We start from the raw sequence: 18,076 nt of genomic DNA, 5'->3' as shown, positions 1-18,076 counted from the left end.
TGATAGATGCAATAACGAAAGTAAAAATTTCGTAAATAAATAATAAGATTAAGGTTGATAGATGCAAGAAAAAATTTTGCTTATTGCATTAAAAGTGATTCAGGTCAAACTTCTTTTAGACCAATACTTCCGGCTACTGATCTGTTCAATTATCAGAGAACCCGCCTTTGTTTGCGACTGATTAGAAATACAAATCTTAGTGTAATCGCTCGTAACGTGCATAGTTCAAATTTGAGTGTGTATGCTTGTACACATTTACCTTTGAAAGATGTGTCATACATAAAATACCCAAACTCTGTAGCTATTTTACTGGAAATTATGTATTCATGCACATTTATCGACATTTTCTATCACACACAGTGACGGATTAAGATGAGTGGAGGCTCTAAGCGGTCACACAAATGTAGGCTTGGTCTAGCAGGGAAATGTTCTCATTCAGAGAAGGATTGACAAGTAATTTTACTTGCGAGCGGGGGTTCCATTTTTTGGGGCTCCTGATGACTACGGGGCCCAACGTGGCCGCTTAGTTTGCTTAGCGCTTAAACCGCCCCTAAACTTGCATGAAAAAAGTTTACTAAAACTAAGTAAAAATGAAAATCATTACATGACTTTACATACCTTTATTCATTTAACCAAGACATCTGTTATGCTGTCTTTCTGTTGTCCACACCTTAAGGCAGCGCTCTAGCAGCAATCGAACACGACATCGAACATGAAAAATATATGGGATTTGACATGTTCGATTTGATAACCAACAAATCGAACATGTCAAATCCCATAAATTTTTCATGTTCGATGTCGTGTTCGATTGCTGCTAGAGCGCCGGGTAATGTTGTACCTTAACTGTCGTTCCAGAATTCGTTCTGCAGTACTACATTCATTCAAGAAACGTTAAAAGATAAGAGTAAATGAGAAAAAGTATTTTCAACACCTTTGATAATGTTTGCAGTTATGCTTCATATAATGTTAAGATAGCTGTGATCTTTAATCTGTTTGCAAATGAGAAGTGAAAAAGAACCTACCATTTTGGACTAACCTAGGACAAATGTATCATCAAACCAGTTTGATCAACAGCGCATGCAGAGCAAGATCGACAGCGAAACGAAACAATTGACTAGCGAAATATTCGACAGAACACGCTGCCAGTGATGTACTGTTTTCGAGTTCAAATAAAATAATCTTAAGCTGCTTTTGAACATTGTTCAACTATAAGTAAACAATTGACGTCTAACTGAAATACTGCTATCTTTTTGAACTTCGTTTAATCGAAACCAAATGCTACTCTTTACTTTATCCGTTTTGTGTATGGAGTTAAGAATTTTGTTTGTGCCTTCTTTTACAAAAATAGTTCGGATGAATTTTCTAATAATTCATCCCAATACTTTCAAAATTAATAATTTACTATTAAATTACTACAACATCAATTTAAATTAAACTCAAAACAATCGTATTTCAACAAAATGTTCATCGAGGAGACGGGAACCCGGGTAATATAAACGTACGTTAATGTTGGGGAAAGCAAATCTGTAGTTATGATTGAACAATGTTCAGAAAGGCATGACTATTTCAGTTAGACGTCAAATGTTTACTTATAGCTCAGGATGGCACTGCGGAAAGAAACTCAAACGATTCATCTTGGCTCAAACGATGGTTCTTCCCACTTGGCACGCCTGCTTGTAGCCATTTCAATTATCGTAGTAGTACATTCGAATATTTACTGGAGAAACCTAGAGAGAAGTAGGGGAAGACTGGCAAGCTGCTAGTGTGCCACCGGCCGGTGCTCAGACAGCAGAGGTACCCGGTAGTACACGCAGCAGGTGCTGGAACACATCGGCACTACCATTGATGTGCAAACATCGTTGTTTGTGATTGAAAGGAAAAAGCCCTTTTGTATGCAGGTAACCAGGTAGGCGCTTCGAGAGTTTATTGTTTTGATGCAACTAATGGCTGGGTGGTATTGCCATGTGCATGAAGGACTGGTGTTATTGTCGATAACATGCAGTTGCACATTGACAGCTTTTAAAAACTACATCCATACTTTACATACTTTAAAGTTAACTACAAACATACTTTGAAGCCTTACATATAACAGCTTTTTAAAACTAGAAACACACTTGATAAGAAAATAATGCTACAAATTGAGAATAACATGAAGAATCAGCAATTGTACGCCTTGTGACACTAATATAGAAATCTAATTAGTAATTTTCTTGTTCTTAACTAAGACCGCTAATTCAGATAATGAAGTAAAGAAATAAAACGATAAAATGTTAAAACACTCTATAATATGTAAAACTGCTTGCGTGCTAATCAATATGCGAAAATACTACAAACTAAAATGTAAATATACGTTCTTGGCAGTTGCCAGCTTTCAAACCAGGGCTTGAGACGCATACTCAAGTGGGGCAGAAAACTGTGTAGCCATTTTGTGCGCAGAACGAAATATTGCTGAAAAGAAGCATACATACAATACATGTCCATTAGTGATAAGGCACCACACAGTGCACTTTGCTAGTGGAATGTACTTACGATCGATCGATGTTAGTTGATGAGGTTTTCCACCAGCGGCCTCGAATTTGTAAGCACTGTAGGGGAGTAACAACATAAAATCTCGCTAAGTTACACCGTTACTTCACACTTTCAACGAAGCTTCTAATGTAATGTTAGTTGCTGCCATACCTGTTATTTTACAATTTCGAGCAAACTGCTGCGGTGTACATCCTTCCGATCCATTGGTGTTATACTAAGTTGTGTTGTTTTTTTTTTTCAATGAATTTTATGCGTTTTTCTATTTTTTTATCGTTTTTATAATGACTTCTTATTAGCTTCTAAAATGGTTTATTTTGATGATTCCCCCCAAACATAATTAATTTTATATAACCCATAGCAGGATAGTCAGTCCTGCGTAGTATGGGGGTCACCGTGCATCAAGGGCGAGTCTGGAGAATTATTGTTGAGCGGGTCATGTCAATGACGGGAATGTGAGATAAAAAGTAAGAAAGCGATCGATAGAGATCGAGAAAGAGGAAGAGCGGTAAACAGTGAGAGAGGTACAGTGATAAAGAAAAAAAAAAGAGCGAGAGCGGGAAGCAAACATAAACATCGTTTAGTATGTTATGACTTTGAAGTGCAGAAAACAAATTTACCTTCAAGCCTGATAGGTGTGCCTCGAGCTCCAGTTCACAGTTCAGCCTGCTCGAACTTTTGCTGAAGGTTAAGATTAGATTCCAATTTGTTAGCTTGGGATACTGCGGTAATTATGAATGGAATTATGGTTGAATGGGATTTATGGTTGAGGGAGAATTGTGCAAATAACCTACCTTGATTTGGTTGATGAATGTCATAGACGCCATTTGATTCATGCAATTTGTGTCGATAAGATGCATGCTGAAAAGAAAGCAGTATGTTGTTTTTGTGAATGATCTCAAAGTGATGTATTGCCGTATTTCCGTAGGGCACAGGAGAATAGTTCAGACTGGGCCAGAAACTTACGCTCAACCTGTCGATGGATTGATACGGTCAACGGGCACGAATACAGTCTGGTGAACATTCAAACACCCTCAGTGACGTTAGGTAACCACTAACGTCACTGACCCTCTCTGTTGGTATATGCAGTACTGATACTGCACATTCCGGCTGACACCACGAGGAGGTAGAGATAGGATTTTGTCAGCCATAGTCACATTTATTTGGTGGATATTGTTCACAAATATTTTTCGCGTTTCACAGCATATCCATAGTTTGTGAAGCTTAGAGCACGAAGCAAAAAGATTATTATCATTATTATGATTATCATTATTATCACCATACATATACTACTCAATTTCAAAGAATACCCAGAACGTCTCCGGCTACACTGCCGTGGCAACAGTGAACTGAGATAATAATCTTGATTTTGCTATGTAATTTTTGTTTGTAACCTATCTTAGGCCTTTTGACCCGTTGAAGATTAACTAATAAATAATAATAAATTACCGCTACGCTACCTACGCTATTTCCTAGGCTATTTTCTCACGCTTATTCATACGCTGCACATTTACTACCGGGTATAGTTTGTCGAACGGGACTGGAATAGCATCGGATACATACCCGAACCACGTTTAAGTCTCGTTCCGAATCCGAATCCAGAACAGTTCAAGGTACAGTTGTTGAAAGTAAATGAAATCGCTAGCTATTTTTGGATCAGTATGAGCTCATGATCGGTTCCAGGACCGGTATGAGTGCAGCATCAATTCCAGGACATTTATGGGATTACTTTTAGTTCCAGGACTGATATGGATTCATGAGTAGTTCCAGGACCGGTATGGGTTCAGTGTCAGTTCCAAATCCGGTATGGATGTAGTATCAGTTTCTAAACCGGCATAAGTTCATGATAGGTTCGTGGACCGGTATGGGTTCAGTATAAGTTCCAGGGTCAATATAGGTTAATGATTGTTTCCAGGGCCGGTATTGGTTCATGATAGGTTCCAGGACCAGCACGGGTTCATGATTGATTCTAGGACCGGTAAGAGTTCATGATGAATGGTATGAACTGGTATTAGTTCATGATAGGTTCCAGGACCATTAAGATAAGATATGCTCCAGGGTCGGTATGGGTTCATGATTGGTACCATGATTGGTATGAGATCAGGTTTTTTCTATTCTGAACTCGATTTTACTCGAGTCGAGAAAATGAACTACGAAGTGAACTTTTCCTTACAAATGAACACACAAAATTCATCAACTCGACGTCGAGATGACTCGACTTACTTACTTACTTATCTGGCGCTACAACCCTTTGCGGTCTTGGCCTGTCTCAGGAGTGTCCTAAACCGCTCACGGTCTCGCGCCTTCGTCTGGCAGTCCGTTATCCCGGCCTTATTGGCGGACGCCTCCACGCTATCTTGCTACCTCAATTTGGGCCTACCACGCCTCCTCTGTTCTTGTGGACGGTCTAAAAAGACTTTATGGGCGAGATCGTCCGTTTTCTTGCGTATAATATGGCAAGCCCACCGGATACGCTGCACGACAGTGAGGTCGCCGCACAGCGGCTTATAGCGTCATTATAGCGTCATCCTTCTGAGCATCTTGCTCTCGAACGCGGCTTATGATTAAAGATGGTTACGTCAGATTTGGACAGTGTCCATGTCTCAGAGGCGTATGTGAGTACCGGTACTATATAGGTACTAAATAGTGTCAGCTTCGTACGTCGTGACAGGTGCTTTGAGGTGAACTGATTCCTCAGCCTGTATAATGACCGGTTGGCAACCAGTAACTCAGCTACCATGCTATTGTCGTTGCTTGACCAGTGAAATGTGAATTGTGGGACGACTCAAAAGGGCGTTGATATATCTGCACGTAACACCTACGTAGATTCTGATTATTTATTGGTAGGCCCGCTGATGTTGCCACCAACAGTTTGGTCTGTGCCTCGTTTATCTGCAATCCGAGGTTCTCTGCCACCTGCTTGATCTTTTGATAGGCTTCTGCTACATAGGAGAGCCGCAGACCAATGATGTATATATCATCATAGTATGCCAGTATCTGGGATGACTTATAGAAGATGGTTCCCGTAGTCTCGATCTTGAAGTCACGGATGGCCCTCTCTAGTGCCAGGTTAAATAGGAGACAAGCAAGCCCGCCCCCATGGCGCAGACCTTTGGTGGTAGCAAAAGGTCCTGAGAGTTTTCCATCCACCTTCACCTGACATGTGACGTTGGTCATAGTCATTCTGAAAAGCCTTATCAGTTTGGCCGGGATTCCATATGAGCTCATAGCATCGTACAGTTTTACCCTGGCTATGCTATCATATGCGGCTTTGAAGTCAATGAAGAGATGGTATGTGTCGTTTCTGTATTTAGCCATCTTCTCCAAGATCTGCCGCATGGTGAAGATCTGATCAGTGGTTGATAGTTTCCGACTATCTCTTCGACGTGCGGGACAAGGCGATCCTGAAGGATCAGGGAGAATATTTTATGGGCGGTATTCAACACCGTAATAAACCTGTAGTTGTTGTAGTCCAACCTATCTCCCTTCTCGTATATGGGGTAGATGATGCCGAGATTCCAATCACAAGGCATCGATTCGCTATCCCACACCTCAGTAACAGTTTGATGAATCTCGTTTTCTAGTCGTGCACCTCCATTCTGGACCAGTTCAGCTGCAATTCCGTCGGTTCCGGATGCCTTGTTATTTTTCAGCCGACGGATAGCCTTTCGTGTTTCTTCTATGCTAGGTGGCAGTAGCATGACACTATCTGCTAGTGGCGCTTCTAGCTGTTCGTTAAACTGGTCGTTGAGTAATTCATCAAAGTACTGAGCCCACCGCACAGAGGACCTCTGGCTGGCTACTAACCAGATCTCCATCCTTGTTGCGACAGCAGGTTACCTTAGGTACAACGTTGTTTCGGTGACCTGCTATCGCTAGGTAAAACATTCGTGTTGGTCCGTACGCCTCTTTGGTTTGCTCGAGTTCCCGCATGTTTTGCTCTTCCAAAGCATGCTTCTTGGAGCGGTGAACTCGTTTCTCTTCGCGGCTGAGCCGTGAATATTACTCTGTGCATGCCCGCGTTCTATGCCGTGTTGGGAGTATATTTTTTGCACAGTTTATTATTTTTTGTTTTTAGAGCGTTCCACCTCTCGCTCGTAGTTTCATATCGGATGACTCGACTATAAGAATAGAATACACCTGTATGATAGGTTCCAGTCCGGGATGGGTTCAGTATAAGTTCCAGTACCGTAATGGGTTCATGATATGTTCCAGGACCATTATGTGTCTATGATTGGTTCCAATGCTGGTATGGGTTCATGATCGGTTCCAGGAGTGTGTTTATTAACAGTTCCAGCACCGTTACGGGTTTATGATAGGTTCCAGGGGAGGTATGGGCACATGATCAGTTCTAGGACCGATATAATTAGTATTACTTCCTGGATCGGGTTGGGATCAGTATCGGTTCCTGGCCTACCATAGGGTCACCGCCGGTCCTGAAGACATTAGGTCATGTGCAGTTCTCGAACCAGAAATCGTGATGTATTGGAGTCAGGACCAGTATGGGTTTGGTTTTTGTTTTTGTTCTTTTAAGAGGTGATATTAAAAACTCATTTTAATTAGGATTCGAGACCATTGTTTTCGGCGTAATCTTTACAGTGAAGGAGATCTTTGAAGTTCATATGCGTATCCCTGTAATATAGCTAAGTGAATTAATTAGTAGTTATATAATGTATAATAATTGACTATGAAATTAGTTAGTAGCTTTATTTTCGAAAATGGTGCTCAAGAGTATAAGAGATTTGAATGGTGCATCTTGTTTTGAGCTATGTTGGTCTTTCCTTGTACAACACTATAATACACCACAGATCTCCTCATTATCTGTTTTACCATCTGTTTTATCGTGTCAGAACAAATCGTGGCGATAAAATCGACTATTATAGGCTATTTTATTGCATTCTTCGTGATCCGCCAGGAAATAATGTTGTGGATCCTTTCAATCGACTGCGTAGATTGTGACTGTGTGATTGTGTTCTTAGTATGCAGAAAATCATCAATATATGAATGTATAACGTGGTATAAAATGCATCTTTCTTTGTCAAATATCTGCATGAAATGAATGTAAAGTGAAGATCGACAATTTGTGGTGTTTCGAACAACAAACTAGAAGATCACAGATCAAAATTTAGAACAAGTATCACGTGGGTTGGGTGTACAGCGGATGGTAGGCGCGCACACCAACACATCGAAAGCTTCTACAGCCCGCATCGGCGACGACCCAGTCAGAAAAATCGGACTTAATTTACCCTTTTCTTACCGCTAAATTACCGGTAATTTTAGAGTAATTTAATGGTAAATTAGCAGTCCTTAATTTACCCATTCTAGCAGTTTTGACAGATCCTATTCCTTCTTCTATTTTATTTTTATTTTTGTCGGCCAAATTGTTAATAAATAACACAAAATGTATTATATTACAGTTGAATGCTTTTATTCAATCATTGTCCTTAACTTATACAAACGATTACAATGTATTTATTTAAGCAAACTCGACTTGAACAGCCGCTTCACCCGGAGAAGGTGGTTCACAAATAGCACTAATAAATGCAATTTCTTGGCTGTTTTTTACATTTTACAGTTTTAAACACACCGCCGATGTCTTCTTCCACTAAAAGATCATTAAAACAATACTCTTTTTGTTCTAATTTACATCTTTTCACTGACAACAAACGACAACACTTCGTACCGCTAAATTGCTCTTAAATTACTGTTATGACAGACACAAAACTGCTCGAATGGGTAAATTAACAGAAGGCTGTCTGACTGGGGAGTGCAGCTCGACAGGCTGCTCGAAAAACATGCTTCAGCACGGAACGAGAAGGACTGATAAAATAAATGAAAGGCATAGATTTTGTATACGAATGAAGAATTATATTAATGTCATGTAATTACAAAAATAAACATTCAGAAATATCAGAACTTTCTACACGAGACGTATCATGTTTCAATGTCACGTTTAAATGATAAAGTTTATAAAATTACCGAATGTCATGAAGATACTAAGAAATCAAATGTATTATAGCTGAAAACGTGACATTCGACGTACGAGGATACTCCAGATACGTGGATGTTTCGGGAAAGCATAAAACGCGTATCTCGAGAGCAGACTGTACATAATCGCCAGCGCCAATAGTGCTGAATAGCACAACTAGGTTAGTTTTCCATAAAATGTAATGAGGCTGCGTCATTGATATTATGCTAGAAAATTATGGTTTATGTCATGTTTATGGCAAGCTACCCTACTAACAATTTCAAATTATTTCAAGATCGTGTTAACGTCGTACGTACGTTCAAATGACGTCAGGTAATCGACGCATTTAAGACAATATAAATCAAAGCGATTAAAAGAAAACTAAAAATACTCTAGGTATGGTCTGTTTTCTTGGGTAGTTTCATACATAATTGTCTATGATATACCTGCTCCCGAAATTATTCAATATCTCGCCGGAAAAGTCAATTATATGCTCGAACGCAGTCAATTATATGCTCGGGCCAGTGGAGAGGGAATATAAGGCTTTATCCCATGACGGACATATTATTACAGCGTTTCGAATCACACAAGGGAATAGTTCAATCAGTAGGGAAATTTTTGCACAACGTAAGGGGAATGTTGCAAGCACACTGTGGAAATTTGCAATCATGTAATCTAAAATAACCTGGCAAACTAAGAATAATTTTAATTTTAAGTTTGGATATAAGAATTTAATGTTGAATGTGACATAAGTCCGCGCACATATGTAGTTTGTGATTTAGATGTACAGCTAGATAGTAGATTGACACTTCAAGATCACTGTGACTTATGTGTTTCAAAAGTTTTTCTTTTGTTAGGATTTGTCTTACGTGTTGGAAAACGCATTAGTGATCCATATACCTTAAAATCCTTATATTGTGCTATAGTAGTTTAAGGCCACGAGCTCTATTTCGCACTGAATTCCGGACAACGGAACGTGGCACAAAATACCCTTGACTCATAATGATAAATGCATATAGCTCTTTAACACTTTGAGTGTCATGACTATCATATATGATAGCCAGGAATAATTGGCTTTCAATCTTAATATTTTGTAACATATAGGGCGTATTATTCTGAAAAGATCAACAAACATGATAAACTAAATAAATCATACCGTGGAGTTATAATTAAGCATGATAAATAAGTAAAATTAACAAAAATGTTTTGGGGTGTCCAAAGCGCCACCTACAGCCTAATGACAGCACCACAGTATGGTTGCAAAATTCCCGCTACTGATTTGCAACATTCTCCTAACTGATTGAACTATTCCCTTATATGATTCGAAACTCTGCAAGTCGTACGAGTTGACGATTGCTTTACGGGACAGCTCCCATATTTTAATTACCGATGATTGTGTACTTCACTGTTCACATAGTAAAAAATGAAGTTAAAGATTCAAAACAGCTCAATGTTCCTCTATTTAATTTTTTGTTTCGTTGACGGTGGTGTTGAGATCATCAACAATTATTGGTTTTATTTATTCTTGGAGGTTTATTTATTATTCAAATAAACGTCTTCACCAAGAAAAGTCCCGAGATTTTCGTCATGTAAGGTTAAGTTGTTAGTCAAAGGGTTTTGAAAAGCTGCCGATTTAGTCGCTGTTTTCAACGACTTTTTTGCAAGTGTATATCAATTGTTGATTTTATCATTGTCATTTTTATCGTTCCATATCATACAGATAACACATATATGTTTAAGCTCTGATAAATTATAAGATTAAGGTTGATAGATGCAATAACGAAAGTAAAAATTTCGTAAATAAATAATAAGATTAAGGTTGATAGATGCAAGAAAAATTTTTGCTTATTGCATTAAAAGTGATTCAGGTCAAACTTCTTATAGACCAATACTTCCGGCTACTGATCTGTTCAATTATCAGAGAACCCGCCTTTGTTTGCGACTGATTAGAAATACAAATCTTAGTGTAATCGCTCGTAACGTGCATAGTTCAAAATCTGAGTGTGTATGCTTGTACACATTTACCTTTGAAAGATGTGTCATACATAAAATACCCAAACTCTGTAGCTATTTTACTGGAAATTATGTATTCATGCACATTTATCGACATTTTCTATCACACACAGTGACGGATTAAGATGAGTGGAGGCTCTAAGCGGTCACACAAATGTAGGCTTGGTCTAGCAGGGAAATGTTCTCATTCAGAGAAGGATTGACAAGTAATTTTACTTGCGAGCGGGGGTTCCATTTTTTGGGGCTCCTGAAGACTGCGGGGCCCAACGTGGCCGCATAGTTTGCTTAGCGCTTAAACCGCCCCTAAACTCGCATGAAAAATGTTTACTAAAACTAAGTAAAAATGAAAATCATTACATGACTTTACATACCTTTATTCGTTGAACCAAGACATCTGTTATGCTGTCTTTCTGTTGTCCACACCTTAAGGCAGCGCTCTAGCAGCAATCGAACACGACATCGAACATGAAAAATATATGGGATTTGACATGTTCGATTTGTTGGTTATCAAATCAAACATGTCAAATCCCATAAATTTTTCATGTTCGATGTCGTGTTCGATTGCTGCTAGAGCGCCGGGTAATGTTGTACCTTAACTGTCGTTCCAGAATTCGTTCTGCAGTACTACATTCATTCAAGAAACGTTAAAAGATAAGAGTAAATGAGAAAAAGTATTTTCAACACCTTTGATAATGTTTGCAGTTATGCTTCATATAATGTTAAGATAGCTGTGATCTTTAATCTGTTTGCAAATGAGAAGTAAAAAAGAACCTACCATTTTGGACTAACCTAGGACAAATGTATCATCAAACCAGTTTGATTAACAGCGCATGCAGAGCAAGATCGACAGCGAAACGAAACAATTGACTAGCGAAATATTCGACAGAACACGCTGCCAGTGATGTACTGTTTTCGAGTTCAAATAAAATAATCTTAAGCTGCTTTTGAACATTGTTCAACTATAAGTAAACAATTGACGTCTAACTGAAATACTGCTATCTTTTTGAACTTCGTTTAATCGAAACCAAATGCTACTCTTTACTTTATCCGTTTTGTGTATGGAGTTAAGAATTTTGTTTGTGCCTTCTTTTACAAAAATAGTTCGAATGAATTTTCTAATAACTCATCCCAATACTTTCAAAATTAATAATTTACTATTAAATTACTACAACATCAATTTAAATTAAACTCAAAACAATCGAATTTCAACAAAATGTTCATCGAGGAGACGGGAACCCGGGTAATATAAACGTACGTTGATGTTGGGGAAAGCAAATGTGTAGTTATGATTGAACAATGTTCAGAAAGGCATGACTATTTCAGTTAGACGTCAAATGTTTACTTATAGCTCAGGATGGCACTGCGGAAAGAAACTCAAACGATTCATCTTGGCTCAAACGATGGTTTTTCCCACTTGGCACGCCTGCTTGTAGCCATTTCAATTATCGTAGTAGTACATTCGAATATTTACTGGAGAAACCTAGAGAGAAATAGGGGAAGACTGGCAAGCTGCTAGTGTGCCTCCGGCCGGTGCTCAGACAGCAGAGGTACCCGGTCTCTGTTAGTACACGCAGCAGGTGCTGGAACACATCGGCACTACCATTGATGTGCAAACATCGTTGTTTGTGATTGAAAGGAAAAAGCCCTTTTGTATGCAGGTAACCAGGTAGGCGCTTCGAGAGTTTATTGTTTTGATGCAACTAATGGCTGGGTGGTATTGCCATGTGCATGAAGGACTGGTGTTATTGTCGATAACATGCAGTTGCACATTGACAGCTTTTAAAAACTACATCCATACTTTACATACTTTAAAGTTAACTACAAACATACTTTGAAGCCTTACATATAACAGCTTTTTAAAACTAAAAACACACTTGATAAGAAAATAATGCTACAAATTGAGAATAACATGAAGAATCAGCAATTGTACGCCTTGTGACACTAATATAGAAATCTAATTAGTAATTTTCTTGTTCTTAACTAAGACCGCTAATTCAGATAATGAAGTACAGAAATAAAACAATAAAATGTTAAAACACTCTATAATATGTAAAACTGCTTGCGTGCTAATCAATATGCGCAAATACTACAAACTAAAATGTAAATATACGTTCTTGGCAGTTGCCAGCTTTCAAACCAAGGCTTGAGACGCATACTCAAGAGGGGCAGAAAACTGTGTAGCCATTTTGTGCGCAGAACGAAATATTGCTGAAAAGAAGCATACATACAATACATGTCCATTAGTGATAAGGCACCACACAGTGCACTTTGCTAGTGGAATGTACTTACGATCGATCGATGTTAGTTGATGAGGTTTTCCACCAGCGGCCTCGAATTTGTAAGCACTGTAGGGGAGTAACAACATAAAATCTCGCTAAGTTACACCGTTACTTCACACTTTCAACGAAGCTTCTAATGTAATGGTAGTTGCTGCCATACCTGTTATTTTACAATTTCGAGCAAACTGCTGCGGTGTACATCCTTCCGATCCATTGGTGTTATACTAAGTTGTGTTGTTTTTTTTTTCAATGAATTTTATGCGTTTTTCTATTTTTTTTATCGTTTTTATAATGACTTCTTATTAGCTTCTAAAATGGTTTATTTTGATGATTCCCCCCAAACATAATTAATTTTATATAACCCATAGCAGGATAGTCAGTCCTGCGTAGTATGAGGGTCACCGTGCATCAAGGGCGAGTCTGGAGAATTATTGTTGAGCGGGTCATGTCAATGACGGAAATGTAAGATAAAAAGTAAGAAAGCGATCGATAGAGATCGAGAAAGAGGAAGAGCGGTAAACAGTGAGTGAGAGAGGTACAGTGATAAAGAAAAAAAAAGAGCGAGAGCGGGAAGCAAACATAAACATCGTTTAGTATGTTATGACTTTGAAGTGCAGAAAACAAATTTACCTTCAAGCCTGATAGGTGTGCCTCGAGCTCCAGTTCACAGTTCAGCCTGCTCGAACTTTTGCTGAAGGTTAAGATTAGATTCCAATTGGTTAGCTTGGGATACTGCGGTAATTATGAATGGAATTATGGTTGAATGGGATTTATGGTTGAGGGAGAATTGTGCAAATAACCTACCTTGATTTGGTTGATGAATGTCATAGACGCCATTTGATTCATGCAATTTGTGTCGACAAGATGCATGCTGAAAAGAAAGCAGTATGTTGTTTTTGTGAATGATCTCAAAGTGATGTATTGCCGTATTTCCGTAGGGCACTGGGCCAGAAACTTACACTCAACCTGTCGATGGATTGATACGGTCAACGGGCACGAATACAGTCTGGTGAACATTCAAACACCCTCAGTGACGTTAGGTAACCACTAACGTCACTGACCCTCTCTGTTGGTATATGCAGTACTGATACTGCACATTCCGGCTGACACCACGAGGAGGTAGAGATAGGATTTTGTCAGCCATTGTCACATTTATTTGGTGGATATTGTTCACAAAGATTTTTCGCGTTTCTCAGCATATCCACAGTTTGTGAAGCTTAGAGCACGAAGCAAAAAGATTATTATCATTATTATGATTATCATTATTATCACCATACATATACTACTCAATTTCAAAGAATATCCAGAACGTCTCCGGCTACACTGCCGTGGCAACAGTGAACTGAGATAATAATCTTGATTTTGCTATGTAATTTTTGTTTGTAACCTATCTTAGGCCTTTTGGCCCGTTGAAGATTAACTAATAAATAATAATAAATTTCCTACGCTATTTCCTAGGCTATTTTCTTACGCTTATTCATACGCTGCACATTTACTACCGGGTATAGTTTGTCGAACGGGACTGGAATAGTATCGGATACATACCCGAACCACGTTTAAGTCTCGTTCCGAATCCGAATCCAGAACAGTTCAAGGTACAGTTGTTGAAAGTAATTGAAATCGCTAGCTATTTCTGGATCAGTATGAGCTCATGATCGGTTCCAGGACCGGTATGAGTGCAGCATCAATTCCAGGACATTTATGGGATTACTTTTAGTTCCAGGACTGATATGGATTCATGAGTAGTTCCAGGACCGGTATGGGTTCAGTGTCAGTTCCAAATCCGGTATGGATTTAGTATCAGTTTCTAAACCGGCATAAGTTCATGATAGGTTCGTGGACCGGTATGGGTTCAGTATAAGTTCCAGGGTCAATATAGGTTAATGATTGTTTCCAGGGCCGGTATTGGTTCATGATAGGTTCCAGGACCAGCACGGGTTCATGATTGATTCTAGGACCGGTAAGAGTTCATGATGAATGGTATGAACTGGTATTAGTTCATGATAGGTTCCAGGACCATTAAGATAAGATATGCTCCAGGGTCGGTATGGGTTCATGATTGGTACCATGATTGGTATGAGATCAGGTTTTTTCTATTCTGAACTCGGATTTACTCGAGTCGAGAAAATGAACTACGAAGTGAACTTTTCCTTACAAATGAACACACAAAATTCATCAACTCGACGTCGAGATGACTCGACTTACTTACTTACTTATCTGGCGCTACAACCGCTTTGCGGTCTTGGCCTGTCTCAGGAGTGTCCTAAACCGCTCACGGTCTCGCGCCTTCGTCTGGCAGTCCGTTATCCCGGCCTTATTGGCGGACGCCTCCACGCTATCTTGCTACCTCAATTTGGGCCTACCACGCCTCCTCTGTTCTTGTGGACGGTCTAAAAAGACTTTATGGGCGAGATCGTCCGTTTTCTTGCGTATAATATGGCAAGCCCACCGGATACGCTGCACGACAGTGAGGTCGCCGCACAGCGGCTTATAGCGTCATTATAGCGTCATCCTTCTGAGCATCTTGCTCTCGAACGCGGCTTATGATTAAAGATGGTTACGTCAGATTTGGACAGTGTCCATGTCTCAGAGGCGTATGTGAGTACCGGTACTATATAGGTACTAAATAGTGTCAGCTTCGTACGTCGTGACAGGTGCTTTGAGGTGAACTGATTCCTCAGCCTGTATAATGACCGGTTGGCAACCAGTAACTCAGCTACCATGCTATTGTCGTTGCTTGACCAGTGAAATGTGAATTGTGGGACGACTCAAAAGGGCGTTGATCTATCTGCACGTAACACCTACGTAGATTCTGATTATTTATTGGTAGGCCCGCTGATGTTGCCACCAACAGTTTGGTCTGTGCCTCGTTTATCTGCAATCCGAGGTTCTCTGCCACCTGCTCGATCTTTTGATAGGCTTCTGCTACATAGGAGAGCCGCAGACCAATGATGTATATATCATCATGGTATGCCAGTATCTGGGATGACTTATAGAAGATGGTTCCCGTAGTCTCGATCTTGAAGTCACGGATGGCTCTCTCTAGTGCCAGGTTAAATAGGAGACAGGCAAGCCCGCCCCCATGGCACAGACCTTTGGTGGTAGCAAAAGGTCCTGAAAGTTTTCCATCCACCTTCACCTGACATGTGACGTTGGTCATAGTCATTCTGAAAAGCCTTATCAGTTTGGCCGGGAATCCAAATGAGCTCATAGCATCGTACAGTTTTACCCTGGCTATGCTATCATATGCGGCTTTGAAGTCAATGAAGAGATGGTATGTGTCGTTTCTGTATTCAGCCATCTTCTCCAAGATCTGCCGCATGGTGAAGATCTGATCAGTGGTTGATTTTCCGTTTCGGAATCCTCTTTGATAGTTTCCGACTATCTCTTCGACGTGCGGGACAAGGCGATCCTGAAGGATCAGGGAGAATATTTTATGGGCGGTATTCAACACCGTAATACCCCTGTAGTTGTTGTAGTCCAACCTATCTCCCTTCTCGTATATGGGGTAGATGATGCCGATATTCCAATCACAAGGCATCGATTCGCTATCCCACACCTCAGCAACAGTTTGATGAATCTCGTTTTCTAGTCGTGCACCTCCATTCTGGACCAGTTCAGCTGCAATTCCGTCGGTTCCGGATGCCTTGTTATTTTTCAGCCGACGGATAGCCTTTCGTGTTTCTTCTATGCTAGGTGGCAGTAGCATGACACTATCTGCTAGTGGCGCTTCTAGCTGTTCGTTAAACTGGTCGTTGAGTAATTCATCAAAGTACTGAGCCCACCGTACAGAGGACCTCTGGCTGGCTACTAACCAGATCTCCATCCTTGTTGCGACAGCAGGTTACCTTAGGTACAACGTTGTTTCGGTGACCTGTTATCGTTTGGTAAAACATTCGTGTTGGTCCGTACGCCTCTTTGGTTTGTTCGAGTTCCCGCTCTTTGGTTTGTTCGAGTTTGCTCTTCCAAAGCATGCTTCTTGGAGCGGTGAACTCGTTTCTCTTCGCGGCTGAGCCGTGAATATTACTCTGCGCATGCCCGCGTTCTATGCCGTGTTGGGAGTATATTTTTTGCACAGTTTATTATTTTTTGTTTTTAGAGCGTTCCACCTCTCGCTCGTAGTTTCATATCGGATGACTCGACTATAAGAATAGAATACACCTGTATGATAGGTTCCAGTCCGGGATGGGTTCAGTATAAGTTCCAGTACCGTAATGGGTTCATGATATGTTCCAGGACCATTATGTGTCTATGATTGGTTCCAATGCTGGTATGGGTTCATGATCGGTTCCAGGAGTGTGCTTATTAACAGTTCCAGCACCGTTACGGGTTTATGATAGGTTCCAGGGGAGGTATGGGCACATGATCAGTTCTAGGACCGATATAATTAGTATTACTTCCTGGATCGGGTTGGGATCAGTATCGGTTCCTGGCCTACCATAGGGTCACCGCCGGTCCTGAAGACATTAGGTCATGTGCAGTTCTCGAACCAGAAATCGTGATGTATTGGAGTCAGGACCAGTATGGGTTTGGTTTTTGTTTTTGTTCTTTTAAGAGGTGATTATAAAAACTCATTTTAATTAGGTTTCGAGATCATTGTTTTCGGCGTAATCTTTACAGTGAAGGAGATCTTTGAAGTTCATATGCGTATCCCTGTAATATAGCTAAGTGAATTAATTAGTAGTTATATAATGTATAATAATTGACTATGAAATTAGTTAGTAGCTTTATTTTCGAAAATGGTGCTCAAGAGTATAAGAGATTTGAATGGTGCATCTTGTTTTGAGCTATGTTGGTCTTTCCTTGTACAACACTATAATACACCACAGATCTCCTCATTATCTGTTTTACCATCTGTTTTATCGTGTCAGAACAAATCGTGGCGATAAAATCGACTATTATAGGCTATTTTATTGCATTCTTCGTGATCCGCCAGGAAATAATGTTGTGGATCCTTTCAATCGACTGCGTAGATTGTGACTGTGTGATTGTGTTCTTAGTATGCAGAAAATCATCAATATATGAATGTATAACGTGGTATAAAATGCATCTTTCTTTGTCAAATATCTGCATGAAATGAATGTAAAGTGAAGATCGACAATTTGTGGTGTTTCGAACAACAAACTAGAAGATCACAGATCAAAATTTAGAACAAGTATCACGTGGGTTGGGTGTACAGCGGATGGTAGGCGCGCACACCAACACATCGAAAGCTTCTACAGCCCGCATCGGCGACGAGTGCAGCTCGACAGGCTGCTCGAAAAACATGCTTCAGCACGGAACGAGAAGG

General features: G+C 40.0%; 1 protein-coding gene across 8 annotated transcripts; it reads right to left on the bottom strand.

Moving 5' to 3' along the window:
- Nucleotides 1-1,923: 1,923 nt before the first annotated feature.
- On the bottom strand, nt 1,924-16,712 carry LOC120959393 (uncharacterized). Of its 8 annotated transcripts, none has more exons than XR_005752185.2 (6): nt 3,493-3,954; nt 3,321-3,387; nt 3,147-3,207; nt 2,680-2,939; nt 2,530-2,585; nt 1,924-2,448 (listed from the first exon to the last, which is right to left on the bottom strand). XR_005752185.2 is itself a non-coding variant. In XM_049605958.1 (6 exons), exon 1 carries the CDS (start codon nt 16,610-16,612, stop codon nt 15,503-15,505), a length of 1,110 nt encoding a protein of 369 aa, XP_049461915.1. In that variant the 5' UTR covers nt 16,613-16,712; the 3' UTR covers nt 1,924-2,448; nt 2,530-2,585; nt 2,680-2,939; nt 13,417-13,518; nt 13,591-13,657; nt 13,746-15,502. The 8 variants fall into 8 exon arrangements, 7 of the variants coding, with proteins under 7 accessions (XP_049461915.1, XP_049461911.1, XP_049461906.1 ...); XM_049605958.1 differs by lacking the exons at nt 3,147-3,207; nt 3,321-3,387; nt 3,493-3,954 and adding exons at nt 13,417-13,518; nt 13,591-13,657; nt 13,746-16,712; XM_049605954.1 differs by lacking the exons at nt 2,530-2,585; nt 2,680-2,939; nt 3,147-3,207; nt 3,321-3,387; nt 3,493-3,954 and adding exons at nt 12,797-12,852; nt 12,947-13,206; nt 13,417-13,477; nt 13,591-13,657; nt 13,746-16,712.
- Between the last annotated feature and the right edge of the window lie 1,364 nt (nt 16,713-18,076).

The sequence above is a fragment of the Anopheles coluzzii genome, chromosome X, assembly GCF_943734685.1.
Source record: "Anopheles coluzzii chromosome X, AcolN3, whole genome shotgun sequence".
NCBI lineage: Eukaryota > Metazoa > Arthropoda > Insecta > Diptera > Culicidae > Anopheles > Anopheles coluzzii.
The sequence above is the reverse complement of the archived record's forward strand: the minus strand, read 5'-3'. Positions and strand labels throughout refer to the sequence as shown.

Excerpts from the sequence above, each read along its gene's own strand:
- LOC120959393 (XM_049605958.1), bottom strand. The coding sequence starts at position 16,612 with ATGGAGATCTGGTTAGTAGCCAGCCAGAGGTCCTCTGTACGGTGGGCT.